The 16,703-nt window shown below is 35.3% G+C and overlaps 1 protein-coding gene across 1 annotated transcript; it reads right to left on the bottom strand.

Annotated features, from left to right (window-relative positions):
• Positions 1-6,540: 6,540 nt before the first annotated feature.
• LOC115986250 lies at positions 6,541-6,905 on the bottom strand. The gene has a single exon (XM_031109096.1). The coding sequence runs from the start codon at positions 6,793-6,795 to the stop codon at positions 6,541-6,543; it is 255 nt and encodes an 84-aa protein (XP_030964956.1). The 5' UTR covers positions 6,796-6,905.
• Between the last annotated feature and the right edge of the window lie 9,798 nt (positions 6,906-16,703).

The raw sequence follows: 16,703 nt of genomic DNA on the forward strand, positions 1-16,703 counted from the left end.
TATTTCTATTATGTGCAGAAGGGTTACACTCTCTCATACAACAAGCTGAAAATTTAGGTTCAATCAAAGAAGTATCTCTTTGTAGTGCAGGGCCAAAGGTTTCCCATTTGTTCTTTGCAGATGACAGCTTGTTTTTTTGTCCAGAAAATACTCAAGGGTGTGCCACTATTTTGGAGGTTTTGCAACAATATGAAGAAGCTTTAGGCCAACAAATCAACTAAGACAAAACACAACTTTTTTTTAGCCCCAATATCGATCCACACATGCAAGAAAATATCAAAACCCTTCTTGGGGTGGAGATTACTTCGAATTATGAAAAATACCTTGGTCTGCTATCATTTGTGGGGAGAGCAAAAAAGCAAAGCTTCAGCTATATTCGGGAAAGGAATTGGCATAAAATGCAAGGCTGGAAGGAAAGATTATTGTCGCATGATGGCAGAGAAGTTTTGATAAAAGTGGTCCTCCAAGCAATGCCTACTTTTACCATGGGATGTTTCAAAATTCCAAAGAGTTCATGCAAAGATATTGAAGCTCTTATCAGGAAATTCTGGTGGCGGTACAAGGGAGATAAAAGGAAAACTCACTGGGTGGGATGGAAGAAACTATGCAAACCGAAAGGCCAAGGGGGGTTAGGATTCAAGGATATTGAAAATTTCAACCTTGCAATGTTAGGCAAACAGGTATGGCAATTGCTCCACAACAAAGACTCCCTTTTCTATAAAGTATTCAAATCAAAATATTTTTCGGATTGCACTATTCTGGATGAGGGGGTAAAGTTGAACGGGTTATTCGCTTGGTCAAGTATACTAAAAGCAAGGAGGGTTGTGTGGTTAGGGTTGAAGTGGAGGATAGGAGATGGGAAATGTGTGAGGATCCGTGGGGATAAATGGCTGCCGGATTCACAAGCAAGTCGGGTGGTATCGCCCCAACAAAACTTTCCCAACAACCCAAAGGTCTGTGCTTTCATCGACGAAGAAAGGGGCAAGAGGCTAGAAGCAAGGATGCACGGACATGGCTCCCAGGCCGGCGCACCCGCGTCCGACGCGACGGGACGCAGCGACGCGGGAGGGACGCCACAGATCGGCGTCCGTCCCGCGTCGTGCCGCGTCGCGCCACGTGGCGGATCCCGACTCAGGCCGACGCGGCCCAAATCGAGCCGACTCGATCCGTATCGGCCTGTATCGGCCGAAATGGCCGAAACGGCCGAGTCAGGCCGAAATTCAAAAAAAAAAAAAAAAAAAAAAAAGGTGCAAACGCACCGTTTGACTTAAGGTCTTAACCTAAATACCCAGACCCCTCAGACCCTCACACTTTGTCCAAAACTCCTCTCTCACTCCGTCCCTCATCTCCCTTCTGCCTTCTCTGTGTGCTCTGTCCCTCATCTCTGTGTGCTCCGTCCATAGTAAGTGCTGTGTGCACACTGCATTTGCTTCGGCCTTTAGGTGTGCTCTCTCTGCTCTTTTCTTGAATTTTTATTCTTTGTTCTTTACGATTTCTCTCTTTCAAATTGCTTAGAAATAAATTTGTGAATCTGAAAATTTATGTGCTTGACTGCTTGCTGTGTTTTTTTGCTTGCTTTTTCAATTCTTGTGGGAGTTAAAGGGTTTTGTTAACCTATGATTTGTGATTTGTGATTTGTGGTTTGTGGGAGTTAAAGGGTTCTGTGTTTTTTTTGCTGTGAACCTGGTTGCTGTGTTTTTTTTTACTGTGAACTTGGTTTGATTTATCATTAATTTATTTAGTTAATAGTTATTATTTGTAGGTTATTTGTGGGAGTTAAAGGGTTTTTTTGGTTCTGTGGTTTTGTGTTTTTTTGCTGTGAAGTTCACAGTGCAAACCTGGCTGTTGTGTTTTGTTGCTGTGAACTTGGTTTGATTTATCATTAATTTATTTAGTTAATAGTTATTATTTGTAGGTTAAATTGAATCTATTGAATTTACAATGGACGAAGTTAATAGCACAGAAAGTTCACAAGAAGTGTCAAATGCTGAATCTCCTCTTTGGCAGTATGTGACTAAAGTAGAAAAACCAGCTGGTGCATCTGTTAAATCTGGTGGAAACACATATTTTAAGTGCAACTATTGTGATATAGTTTTTATGGGATCTTATTCTAGGGTTAAGGCTCATTTATTATAAATTTCTAGCAAAGGTATTAGAGCATGCCGTAATATGTCAAAGAGCCATAGGTTGGAAATGCAGCGAATGCATGATCAAGTTGAGACTAATAAGTTAGAGCAAGAACAGAGAAGTCAAATTCCCTTACCCCCACCTCCCCCAGGCCGTGGGATACCTATTTCCCCATTTTGGAGACAAGAAGGGAGTGATAGTAGTCATAGTACAAATCTAGTTGATGCTAAGAGGAGGAAGGTGACTATGAATACTACTTTGGAGAAAGCATTTCAGAATAATGCTAGACATGATTTGGATAGTAGAATTGCTAGGATGTTTTACACTGGTGGGCTTCCGTTTAACTTTGCAAGGAACCCACATTATCATAGTTCCTATGCATTTGCTGCTACTCATAGCATTCCAGGTTATCTTCCTCCTGGATACAATGCTTTGAGAACAACACTTTTGCAAAAGGAAAGAACTCATGTTGAAAGACTCTTGAAACCAATTAAGGACTCTTGGCTTGAAAATGGTGTAGGTATAGTTTCTGATGGATGGTCAGATCCACAAAGGAGGCCTCTTATTAATATTATGGCTGTATCAGATGGGGGTCCAGTGTTTATAAAGGCAATTGATGGGTCAGGTGAGTTCAAAGATAAGCATTACATTGCTGGGGTGTTGAAGGATGCTATAAAAGAGATTGGACATGAAAAAGTTGTCCAAGTCATCACTGATAATGCAAATGTGATGAAGGCTGCTAGAGCTCTTATTGAGGGTGAGTATCCTAAAATATTTTGAACACCTTGTGTTGTCCACACTCTCAATCTAGTTTTGAAGAATATTTGTGCAGCAAAAAACACTGAAAAGAATGAAGTTACATATGAGGAATGTAGTTGGATTACACGTGTTGCTGATGATGCATCCTTCATACGTGCTTTTATCATGAACCATTCTATGAGGTTGGCAATGTTTAATGAATTTTGTCCATTAAAATTGCTCCAAGTTGCTAATACTAGATTTGCTTCGGTGGTTGTAACGTTGAAAAGGTTGAAGTTGATAAAAAGATGCCTTCAAGCCATGGCTATTAGTGACCAATGGGCTTCTTATAGGGAGGATGACGTTGGAAAAGCTCAAAAGGTGAAAGATATGATTCTAAGTGATCTTTGGTGGGATAATATTGATTATATCCTTGAATTCACGGCACCCATTAATGATATGCTACGAATAGCCGACACAGATAAGCCTTGTCTTCATCTTGTGTATGAGATGTGGGATTCCATGATAGAGAAGGTGAAAGCAATGATATATTGGCGTGAAGGCTTGGAAGATGATCAATATAGCTCATTTTGGGGTGTGGTGTATGATATACTCATTGATCGGTGGACTAAAAATTCTACACCACTACATTGCTTGGCTCATTCCTTAAATCCTAAGTAAGTACATTTATTATCTATTTTCCTTAGTTCACCCTTTTAGTAAAACACACGTTTGATCTATATTTGTTTTTTAATCTTTAACTAGGTATTACTCCATTGAATGGATTTCGAAGAATCCAAAACGCATCCCTCCACATCGGGATCATGAAATTTCTATGGAAAGAAGCAAGTGTTTGGAGCGATACTTTGAAGATGAGAATGACTTAACGGTGGTGAAGTATGAGTTTGCTAAATTTTCAGGAGGGAGGTTTCCTTCACCAAGTGCCTTGACGGATAGGTGGACCTTACTACCTTTGGTTTGGTGGCAATACCATGGCTTCGCATTTCCAACTCTTCAAACCCTTGCCCTTAAACTTCTTGGACAACCTTGCTCATCCTCATGTGCTGAGAGAAATTGGAGCACGTACAAATTCATTCATTCCTTAAAAAGAAACAAAATGGCTCCTGCACGCGCTAAGGATTTGGTATATGTGCATTCTAATCTTCGACTCTTGTCAAGGCGCAATGAAGAGTACATACATACCGCAACAAAGATGTGGGATATTGCAGGAGACTCTTGGAATGAGAGCGACATGCATGGAGGAGCTGGAATTCTTGAGAATGCACCTCTTACACTTGATGAGCCAGAGTTGGAGGCTATAGTTATTGGGAATGTTAACACTAGTGCTACTACTAGTGAAAGTGAAGTTCGAAGTGAAGCTATTGATCTTGAGGATGATGATATTTGTGTTTGATTGTCTTGTTGATTATCTTTTATTTTGTTTTAGTTTCAAACTTATGAGTTGTATTCTAATTTTCAAACATCATGGAATGTTTTAGTTTCAATCTTGTGGATTATATTTAATTTATGAACATCATGTTTTAGTTGTTATCTACTATTGTTCTTAAATTTGATATTTGTTTATATAATGTGAAAAAGTAAAAGTCTGCTTAGCAATATATTAAACATATATTATAAAAATATTTTTAATAATTTTTTAATCGCCGAGTCCTGCCGCACCCGCACCCACCTTTTTCAAAAATTGCCGAGTCCTACACCTGCACCCGCACCCGCACCCGAGTCCCGAAACGCACCCGTGCTTCATAGGCTAGACAGTGAGAGAGGAATTTCTCCCCCACGAAGCAGAGGCAATAATCAATTTACCTCTAAGTAACTTGGGCACCGAGGACAAGCTCATCTGGTCTGCCACAAGCAATGGCTGTTACTCCACCAAATCAGCGTATCACCTTCTCTCAATGGAGGCAGTAGTTTCAGAACCTGGCCCATCTAATCCGAATGCACACAACCAGTTTTGGAGGCAGTTGTGGTTGCTGAATGTGCCGAATAAAATACGGCATTTCTTGTGGCGGGCTTCCAACGATTCTTTACCTACAAAGAAAAACTTGCAAAAACGGAATATCTTGCCGGAGTCGACTTGTGAGCGCTGTGGTGACAACACTGAGGATACAATACATGCACTCTGGGACTGTCCGATGGTTAAAGGCACTTGGTGGGAGCCGGAACAATGCAGAGCATTCTCGTTGAAGAAATTCAAATGCTTCCGTGATTTGCTCTAAGGAGTCTTTGCACAAAACAATTCGCGAATGGCTGAGTTATTTGCGTACATCGAATGGAGTATATGGCACAATCGGAATGCAAGAAAGTTCGGGACGGTGACAATGCCTATGGAAATGATCTATACTGATGCAGTTCAACGCCTTCAGGAATTCCACTCAGCGCAGGACCCACCACTGCCGCAGGAAGCAGCCCCTCATCCGACCCATTGGTTGCCACCCCCACCGGGTTTCTATAAAATAAACTATGACGGCGCAACGTTCCAGGATTTGGCATCGGCGGGATTGGGAGTAGTGGCACGTGACTCAGATGGACGAGTTATCGCAGCACTTTCGGAACGTATTTTCCTCCCCCCAACCGTTGAAGCCTTGGAAGCTTTAGCTTGCAGGAAGGCAGTAGCTTTTACCATTGATCTGGACATTCGGGACGTCGTGTTCGAAGGCGACTCAGAGACTATCTTCAAACAACTCAGCTCTGATCAACCAAGCATGGCTGCCCTTTGGCCACTTAGTTGATGAGGCACGCAATTTAGCAGCGACTTTGAGGAGTTTTCAGTTCTCACATATCAAGCGCAAGGGTAATATGGTGGCAGATAAATTAGTGAAGTTAGCTAAGACCTTGTATGAATCTACAATTTGGTTTGAGGATATCCATATAGATGTAGCTACTCTTGTATTTTCTGACAGAAGTTTTCTGTCCTATTAATGAAGTTTCACGATTGGTTTCTCAAAAAAAAAAAAAAAAAAAAAAAAAAAAAATGATAAAAGAAACATTGCACAGGTTTTACTTCCTATAAAATACTAGATTCATTTTATATGTGTCTCCTGACCAATGAGATTGCAACAATAAAGCCTTAATTAGTTGTAGAACATAAGCAGACTAATCATAATAATTTACATGTATTTTTCACCTACTCATGAAAATTAACCAAATTATTTACATGTATTTTTCACCTACTTATGAAAAGTACACTGGCCTTGAGCCATTGCAATCCTCTCCTCTTTTTCTCCAGGTTTGAACTGGCTGAGAACTATATTGAGATAATTAATTTGACTTATACATACCACTTGACTTCATTTTATATTTTTTATTCCATTGCTAAACAATTCCTGGATTTTTGTATAGGTAGAAATCATCATCTAGAAATTATTGACCAAGCCCATGAGGCTCGCCAAGCTTAGGTTGCTCAACAATAGAAACAGCGAGGAGTAAAAGAAACTCGAGAATACAAAGTTACAAATATATTTCTTGAGTGATATGTTAGGCCTTTCACATTACAAATATCAATCCTCTAATTAATAACACACAAATATATTTATAATCGACATCCGCAAACAAAAATTAAGATTATTCAAATTTCAAACATACATATATTATGATATAAGGGAGATATTGGTAATTTGGTATTACACTATTACACCACTACTACTATAGAGCTAGCTAGGTGAGGTTCTCATTCGCAGGTGTCCCTGTAACACCAAGGTCCTGCTTGTTTTCATCTTTACCAGCACCAAATACAGGGCCACCTTTTCCAGCTGCATCTTCGACCATGTCCTGCAACTTATCTATTTGAATCATACCCTGATCCTCTTTTGAATGTATCTCAATCTTGGTTTTGTTCTCTCCCCCAGATATTGACTCGTATGTTGTTGCAGTCTTTGACTCCGGTGGCTGTGCTCCCTGTGCCCCTGACATCACTTCTGATTTCTCTACTCGATCACTGTAATATATAATGCCAATCTATCTTAATCTGTCTTTGCCTATATATGCCACAAGTTCGATTTACTAGTGTATATATATAACCTCATCACCCACTAGGGCCACTACCTTAGCTTATATATGAATTGTTTAGGCTGTACATAATATATTCATTCCTCACGTATACTAGATAGCCGATACTGCATATATTCGTGTCTAGTATAAGAGTAGGCCACGTTAATCATTAAAGTTAGTCAACGTGGCATTGCATGCCATGACCAACGTGGTGGTGTGTGCTGTATTTGCACTTTGCATATTGCAACGTGTATATATGCTTACGGATATGGAACCGCACCGCCACCGTGTGACATTGAGACTGTGACCCCACGCTTAATTAATTAAGACGACCTCTAAATTAAACAGGTCATGAACATCTTCAATCGCTTCCTAGCTAGCTTATACTAACTTTTCTAAACAAGTAATTAGAGCATACAAGTATATATACAACAACATAATAATTTAATATGATTTGATCTCTTTTCATGCATATTTTAATTAATATGACAAGAACAGAATAACAATTTAAAACCCAACAGAGATGCAAGTCTAACAACTGCTTTAAGGTGCTTGTGATGACTAGGTAGACAATCGAGGGTCATTCTCATTACTACATAACTAGTCGCTAATCCGTGCAATGCATGGGAAAACTATTGTGTACGAAGATTTAAACAATTCTTTATTTCTTCATCTTTGAATTCACATTAGGATTCCTATCCTTGATATGAAACATTAAATTATGAAATGGAAAATATAAATCAAACTTAAATTAAAATTAAAATTAGGATTTCAATCCTTTACATCTTCAAATATCCAATAAATGCTAAAATATCAATTTCCAATAAATTGAAAGACAACTTTAAAGTAATTTTTTAATCTTCTTCCATTGTTGCTCTTACATTCATTTGAAGTACTACTAATATAAGCTTGTCAATAAAATACGTTGAGAAATGTATTACGACATGCAGAAGTTAGATATCAAATTTGTAATTTTGCTATATTAAAAAAATTGCACTTCTCAAGCTAAATTTTTTTGTCGGTTTCTATAACAAAGTCAAAAGCTTTCTTAACTATGTAGAATTCTCATCCAAACTTGAGATTATATTCATTTAATTATATTTGGAAAACAAATGCTTTTCCATTCAAATTTTCTACTTGCAAAGGTAGGTCAATTTTAGATTGTTGTCATGATACCCATTAACAAAGCATAAAACAGAGCAAAAATAAAAACTCCCTTTCACAATCATCAATCAATAATATTTTAAACTAATATAAATAATAATTCATAAAACATTCATTAAAAAAGACATTTTATATTATTTACAATCCATATAAAATAATAGAATTTGTTAATGCATCTGGACTTGAATCTGATTCTTTTTTTTTTAAGATCAAAGATAGAAAGAATCAATTTCTCAATATGCAGCTCTTGATCCTTTTTTGTTTTTTTTTTTTTTTAAAACTTGATAAGTGCATCTCTTGTTCTAACTTATTTTTTCATGGGCAAAGACAAAGCAAATAGTTAAAAAAATGCCTTTAGAAATATCTTAGAAATGTGAATCCTTCTACAATCCATGCAAAGTCAATCACAATGCAGTGTTTTATTATTCAACCATCCTGCAAAAGACGAGAACATAAAAATATCAAATATGACACTAAGCTATCCATCAAACCCATTTGTTCTATAGATTGACATGCACAACTCAAATTCCCTTCTCACTACTTTAAAGTAGCAGCACATCAAGAATAAATATGCATATGAGCAATCAAACTTAATGTGACATTTTTAATTTGGTACGTGCAAACATGTAAATATCACCTTTCAAGTTTAATTTGCATTTAGTAGCATGTGATTGCAAAATCCTTGAAAGTGATGTGCACAACTTTTTTTTATAAGATTGCAGCATGTGATTGCATTCATTCAGATCCAACATGTTAATACTCCAACTTTCTTCATCTTCTTCAAATCATATGGCTTCTTATAAGTTGGTCTTTGACCTTGGGGTAGCCCTAACTTTACCCACCAATCTTCATTTCCAATTGGCCACCAAGGTAGCGGAGCTCCCTTTTCTAGCAAGTTCTTCCTTTGAGGGGGGTCACAGTGTTGCATTTAAGAAGACAAAAGTGACCCAAGAGTAGCATCATGCAAGTCTTGGAGAATGCTTTTAGAGTTCCCATTCTAATTATTTTCTACCTCACTCATGGCAAGGCATTTCGCTTCATACTTGGCTATGGCTGCTGGCCCATTCTTATCAAACTTCACCTTTTCTTTCTACCAAGCTTTAATGTTGTCAGAACCACCACTCACTGGCTTACCCTTCTTAGTAATGATACCATAGACAATGCCGTGAGCTTTGCAAACTTCCATCAGCTTCAGCATATACTTGAGAACCCCATCTTGTGCTCTACTTCCTCCGAGCCTGATCTCAGTGGTCTGCTTGGGCTTCTGCTTCTCTGCAGCTTGTTGGGCTACAATATTTCGTCTTTCCTGAAGCCCCTTGAGTTTGATATGATCCTTCCACATTCGCCTTATCCACTATGTTGTCACACTTTAATTAAGTCATCAACTTACAAATCCAAATTGTTGCCCAATGTGTCATCAACTAGCATAAGGTGGTCCATTGAATCAAATTACAACCACCCTCTGGTTGATGAGAAAAGCGCTTGGAAAAAAAAAAAAAAACAAAATTTTTAATCTTACTACTTATTTTGCTTCAGTCCTCAAGTTATACAGCCACTCTAGGGCTAAAACAAAAAGTTGTACCAAGCTCCCTAATAGCACAAGGTTCTATTACATTGAACATCAAAATCAATCCACAGTTAAAAACCCAAATCAATTATCTATTCCTACCTTATCTCAAAAACCAAACAAAACATAATTATTGCTGAAAGCTAATGAATTCACAAATATTGTGCCAAATAGAAAGAAACTCCTAGTCTTAGCCCCCAACAACTTTTTAGTACTCTTAATATTATTTAGAGGCACATCAACCATCTCTTTTAGTCTACATTTAGGGAGCATTTTATTTGCTATGATGTTACATTACACTGTAATGTTACATTATTGTAATCTTACATTAATTTAATATCAATACAAGAATACAACGATACATTGTTTAGGAAGGTAATGAAATTAAGATGATATAATATATATTTTTAATTTTAGATTATGATAATGTTAGAAAAAAGTAAAATAAACTAAAAAAATTTAATATCATATCAAGGACACATCACAAGGAACCAAACACTTTGCATGTTGATAAACCAATACTTCGTCACAAAATCATGTTAAGGGTAATGAGGGCTATAATGGGGGCATTGGAGGAGTCATATCATATTGAGAATAATGAGGACTATAATATAATGGGGCATTGGGGGAGACAAACGCGACGATTCTCAAGAAGGATCAGTGATGTTGCTGAGAATGCAAGTAATTCTCGCAACACATTTGATCTGAGGGATCTGCGGAATCAAGTATAGAACTCTTTATGGCTATGGGCATCTAGAGATGTGGATTGAAAATAACTCTCTTCATGAATGCCAGAAGAAGTATTACATTAAATTTAGAGAGAGCAGCAGATTATGGCCATTGTATAAGACGTAGTTTTTCATTTTATGGGAAATATTTTCCTTTTTTTTTTCCCCTTATCCCTCCTATGAATATATTTTTATGTATTGTCATATTTGAAATTAAAATGCATTTTATATATATTTGAGTCTTAATTTCTACAAGTCAAAGCAATTACCATGCATACATGCACATATCTGGCTAATGCAAAATCATGGACCATCCACTTAGAGCCTTAGGCAATTGACAAAGTGGCCCAGTGGGAGAATCAACCATGTTCGACATGAATAGTTCACAAAATATCACAAAGATTGGTAGGCTAATTAGGCATCATCAAGCAGCAGCAATTTGACATTTAAAGTTAGAAGGTAACTTTCTGAGGACATTTAGAATACAAGAGACTTTTTAAGTAAACCAAGAAAAAAATGCCATTTTGAAAAGAGACTATACTTGGATAATCCATCCTTTTTTAAAAGAAAAAAAAAGCTAATTCATTAATTAATTCATAAGTCCTATTTTTCTTAATAGAAATTTCAACACCAACTAATATTATCATGACCACCGACAATATCATCTAGCTTGTTACAGTAATAGAAGCCTAAAGTAATGATTAATGAAGTATACATATTCATGTGAGCAAAAGCCTAAAGTAATGAGTAATATGAAGGATACATACTCATTTGAAAAGGGTTGGTCAAAACTAATTGCTTACAGTCACTTCTGATTCACTGCTATCCATATGTAGATGTGAAGAGTAACCGATTGCATTTGGATTCTCCAATGAGGACATGAACTTGTGAAGCCGATCATTTAGACCATCTTGGACTACCTGAGGCATAGTAGTTCTATCCTTTCGAGAGCTTTAACTGCAGAGCTCCCTACAAGACTAATTTGTGCGAAATTTTATAGGGACAGTGGCAATTGAATAGGTATGAACTGGTTGAGTTCAATGAGGAGAGGAAGAGGCAAGAAAGAGGGAAATAGAGAGTCTCAAGCAATTAAGAAATTATATGGGAAGTTGAAAACAATGGAGATAAAGAGTCATGGGTGTTATGGAAGCTGAAATGGGAATTTATAAAACACTAATAGAAAAATAATGAAAATAAAATATTTTTTTTATTAATGGAAATAATGATGTGGTTGTTTATGTGGTTCAATATGACTGTAGCAACATTAAATGCTACGCTTCAGCTTTTAGATATATATAAATATGCATACACATATACTCCGACTGTTGAATATCTTAAAGGTACCCAGCCAGAACAAATAGATGCAGTAACTGCTTTAAGGTGCTTATGGTGGCTAGGTATTTGAGGGTAAATCTCGTAAGGGTAATACATGTTGCAAATAAAATTAATATATATATATATATATATATATATATATATTGACGTAAGTGTAATACTTCTTTCAAATACCTCCAAAAGTTATTGAAACCATGGTTTAAAGTCAAGATTTTCAACATGAAAAACGTGACTTTAAATCACAATTTCAATTATTTTTTTGAGTTGTGTAAAATATGTTGTTTTATAATAAGGCCATAAGGGTAAATTTCATTAACATAACGTGAGGTTTGGGATAATGCCAACAAGATTCAAAAATATTTCAAAACCAACCAATTTAGTTCCTAAATAACGTTAGGGATGTTAGTCATTTTGACCGTTTGTCTTCTCTCTCTCGTCCCTCTCTGTTCTTTCTTTGTGTGTATACCAATGTCCAAACCCATATCAAATTAGCAAGACCATGGCCTCACCACCACAAACAAATCTTACACACAATTAAGCTTGAAAAAAAAAATAATAATAATAATAAAAAATAAAAACCCAAACCCATTTTGAAATCATCCAAACACATTTATATGTGTTGTACATCTAAACCCATTTTCACATCAACCCCAAAATCCCATTTTCTAAACTCTAATAGCCAAGCTCGAAATCAAAAATACCCAATAACCCATTTTACAAACCCAAATCTAAATTATTTAAATCACTTCAGCCAACAGAAAAACCAATCCCTAAATGAACTAAACCAAAAACAAATCACAAAACCAAACACAAAAGGGGGTTCGGCATAAACAAAATGAGAAAATAAACGAGAAAAACAAAGAGAATAAAGTGAAATAAAGAGGAGGAGGTAGCCATTGGTTGTGGTGGTGCTGTTGAGCTAGTCTACCATTAGTGCTAGTGGTGGGGCGTGGGCTTCATGAAGCTCGACCATGGCTAAGCTTGAGAGAGAGAGCCACCAGTAGCCATGAGGTTTTTGGAGATCAAATTATAAATTAATTATAACTTTATTTTGCAATAATAGATTAATCAAATTTATAAGTCCAAGTAAAGAAGACATAAGTAAATTTTGTGTCAGCCATTGGCCTCAGTAGCCTATTGGCACCCAGGTACCCTTGTGTCCAGATGCTCGGGGGTTCTAGCCCCCGCAAAATCACCTAGCAAAAAAAAAAAAAGTAAATTTTGTGTCAAATTAATTGTTAAGATCTAAATGGGCCTTTTCTTGAAGTTTAAATCAACAAGTTTCTACTTTGGATGTTGGACTTACTATTTTTCACACTCGAGTTTAGATGAAGTAGTTTTTTTTTTTTAAAAAAAACCACAAATAAAGTATTTTTCATGTTTTTAGTATATTAAAAAATCATTAATTATTTATATAATTTAAATAAATATTAATTAAATTATTTATGACATCATCGGTTCCACTATCGGGTCCGACCATAAAACTGGTAATTAGCTCATTTTTCGATTTTTTCACCGTATTAGTTTTTAAAACCATGGGCAAAACAGTGAAAAAAAAGTGTGTTTTCTATTTTTAAAGTTACAATATGTGTTTGGATAACATTAATATAAAATACTAGTGGTTTTGGTTGTAAATTACCAAAAAGGACTTAACTATATTGTTAAGGATTTTTTTATGTAATCAAAATTTATTTTAAGGAAAATACGTAATGAAAGTTAACAATTGCATTAATAATAATAATAATAACAATTTTGTTATCTTCTAAGATATATAATAATATGATTTTTATTTAATAGTGTAATGACAACAAGTACCCTTTCACTTTTTCTTTTTTTAATAAAAAGGTAGACATTTTACCATATGATGAAATTAGAGGTGTAAATATATAAATGGGTATTTTGTAGACAAAGTAGTATGTTGACTATGTTCAAGTCTAGTCTAGACCATAGGAATACAGTTATACAACCTTAAAGCTAACAAGGCCCTACACGTCTACCACGGGATTCTTTCTCCCAAGTGTTGTTTTAGCCTTTTGCTCTGGGATTGTAAAAGAGAGGGAAGCGAGCAGAGTAGTGGAGATCTTTAGTGTCTATTCCGTTGTGATAAGAATGCTCTTAAAGTTCAAATAGTTAAAAATTAAATCTCTAACTCAGTGTTTGAGGTTTTATATAGGTTGAGAGATTACTTGTTACTTTTCAAAACCTTAGTCAAAACCTTAGGATTAATTTGTTACTTTTTAAAACTCCAAGGTATATTTCTTTTTTACTTTTGAGAGGGGTTTAATTTGTTACACCCCCTTATAATTATGGTTTAATTTTTAATTTTTTTTTAAACTGTAGAGTTTAATTTGTTACACCCTTTATACTATAAAGTTTAACCCATCAAAATTATATCTATATATATATATATACACACACTATAAAGTTCAAAATTAATTTTTCCAAAAAATGGGCCCCTCAAAATTGAAAACTCCACCCGTCTCAAAATTGAAAGCTAGCTAAAAAAACTATAATATATATATATATATATATATATATATAATATATATATATATATATATATATAATATATATATATATATATATATATATGACCACTTAAAAAAAAAAACAGTTTTTTCTTATAAAATAAAAACAATTTGTGTATTGGTTGTGTTTCACTTCACTATTTCATTGTTGAGTTTTTGTCCTTCTGTTTTATTCAAATGATTATGTCTTTGACTAAGATAGTTACGTTTTCGGCTCTTTATTGTACAAGAAATAAGTGGTTACTTTAATGAGTACGATTGGGATCCTCTAGGGTTCTTGGGCCAGACTGCCTTAGGCCTAGGCCACGGCTCCCTGATAGAGAAAGTCCTCCAAGTGTGGGTGCCAATAAGTGAAACAAAATTTATATAAAAAAAAAATTGTGAATTGTACTCTTTTTTTCTCCACTTTTATTTAAGTCCAAAACATTGATTGATGCTATAAATTGTTATCTAGGACTTGATCTCTTTGATATGGTAGTGAGATTCTCCCTCTTAACTTGCCCCATTGTTCAGAGTTTATCATGTTGATATTGAGATTGGTATCGTAAATCTTAATGAGGGTAGATGATTATGAATGCTCTTCTATATGAAGAAAGAATTGACTTGATTTGTTGAGGTTTAACAATCGAGACTTTTCACCACTGCACATTCTTAACGTGATGGTCACTTCTTAAGTATAAATACTTATAGGATGTAGGAAGCGCGACAAAAGTCAGGGTTCAGGTCTTCAAGAAGAACTTTTATATACACATATACACTTAGATTAGACTAGAATAAAATTTCTATCGTGTATTAAAAAAAAAAAAAAAAAAACTGTCGAGGCTTCTCGTGCCCTTGCTGACCTGCCATTTCACTAGCTTGAACTACCAAGTCATCCTTATGTAATTTTCATGATCACATATATTTTCAAGATTTAAAAGAATAGTTAGTTTTATTTTAATATAACATGGATAACTGAATTGAAATATCTTACTAATAAACAATATTTTGTGTCTTTTGTTAATACCTTGTTTTTTTTTTTTTTGATGGAAAATTTTTAATACCTTGTTAGTAATTAATGGATGTTAGTATATTTCTTATTCTTGAATGAATTTTAAATTATATTTTAGCCTCTAAAGATAAAATCATGATTCCGTCCTTGCCAGATGGAACCTGTAGATGTTGAATAACCACACTACAAAACATTCCCATCCCGTCGCTTGTCTCCAATCAAGCATGTCTCACACTATCGTTAACCACTGACAACATGAGCCAGATCACATGGCTATCGATCTGTAAAAGAAAAATGGTACATTGCGTGTCCACTAAAAGCACATTTAATCCTTTCTAGGTTCTAGCCTATGGCCCAAGCCCACGAACGGTTTGAATTCTACATCAAAGGGTGAAATGGTTTGGCCAGTATCGGAATGTTTTTTCTGATGAATAATTGACTTGTTAGGCATGCCTATTGGTCAATGTGTTAGCTTACGGCACATGCATTGTCAAACCAAGTGTACATTTCTTGTCCCTTTAGATTTCCCCTCGAAACCTAAAAATGACCAAAATACCACCGAACCCTAAAAAATTACCGAAATACCCCAAAACCTAAAAATTACCAAAATACTTCTGAACCCTAGAAATTTACCGAAATAACCCTAAAACTAAAAGATGACAGAAATTCCCTCGTAACCTAAAAAATGGCTAAAATACCCTAAGAATCTAAAAGATGATCAAAATAACCCCGAAACCTAAAAAATTACCGAAATTCCCTCGAAACCTATAAAATGAATGAAAGACTCTTAGAACCTTTAATTTGTCAAAAATATCCTTGAAACATCCAAAATACCCTGAAACCTCTATTTCGGTAATTTTAGATGTTTCAGGTGTATTTTAGTCATCTTACATGTTTAGGGGCATTTTGGTCATAATTTGGGCTTCAGGGGTTTTTATCGATCATTTTTTTAGGTTTTGGGGTTATTTTGGTCATTTTTTTTAGGTTTTTGGGGGGTATTTCGATTATTTTTTAGGTTTCAAGGTATTTTGGTAATTTTTTTAGGTTTCAAGGTATTTTGGTAATTTTTTTAGGTTTCTGGGGTATTTCAGTTATTTTTTAGGTTTTAGAGGTATTTCGGTCATTTTTTAGGTTTATGGAGTATTTTGGTAATTTTTTAGGTTTAAGGAGTATTTTGGTAATTTTTTAGGTTTAGGGCGTACTTTGGTAATTGTTAGGTTTTGGGGGTATTTTGGTCATTTTTTTAGGTTTTTGGGGTATTTTGATCATTGTAATAGGTTTTGGGGTTATTTTAGTCATTTTTTAGGTCTTGGGGTATTTTAATTATTTTACAGGTTTCAGAGGTATTTTGGTCATTTTTTAGGTTTCGGGGGTACTTTTGGTAATTTTAAGGTTTCAAAGGTATTTCGGTCATTTTTAAGGTTTAGGGGGTATTTTGGTCATTTTTTAGGTTTATGAAGCATTTTGGTCATTTTTTGGGTTTTTAGGGTATTTTGGTAATTTTGGGGTTTTGGGGA

This window comes from Quercus lobata, chromosome 4, assembly GCF_001633185.2.
Source record: "Quercus lobata isolate SW786 chromosome 4, ValleyOak3.0 Primary Assembly, whole genome shotgun sequence".
NCBI lineage: Eukaryota > Viridiplantae > Streptophyta > Magnoliopsida > Fagales > Fagaceae > Quercus > Quercus lobata.

Bases quoted from the DNA above. Each gene is read 5' to 3' on its own strand.
- LOC115986250 (XM_031109096.1), bottom strand. From the start codon at position 6,795: ATGTCAGGGGCACAGGGAGCACAGCCACCGGAGTCAAAGACTGCAACA.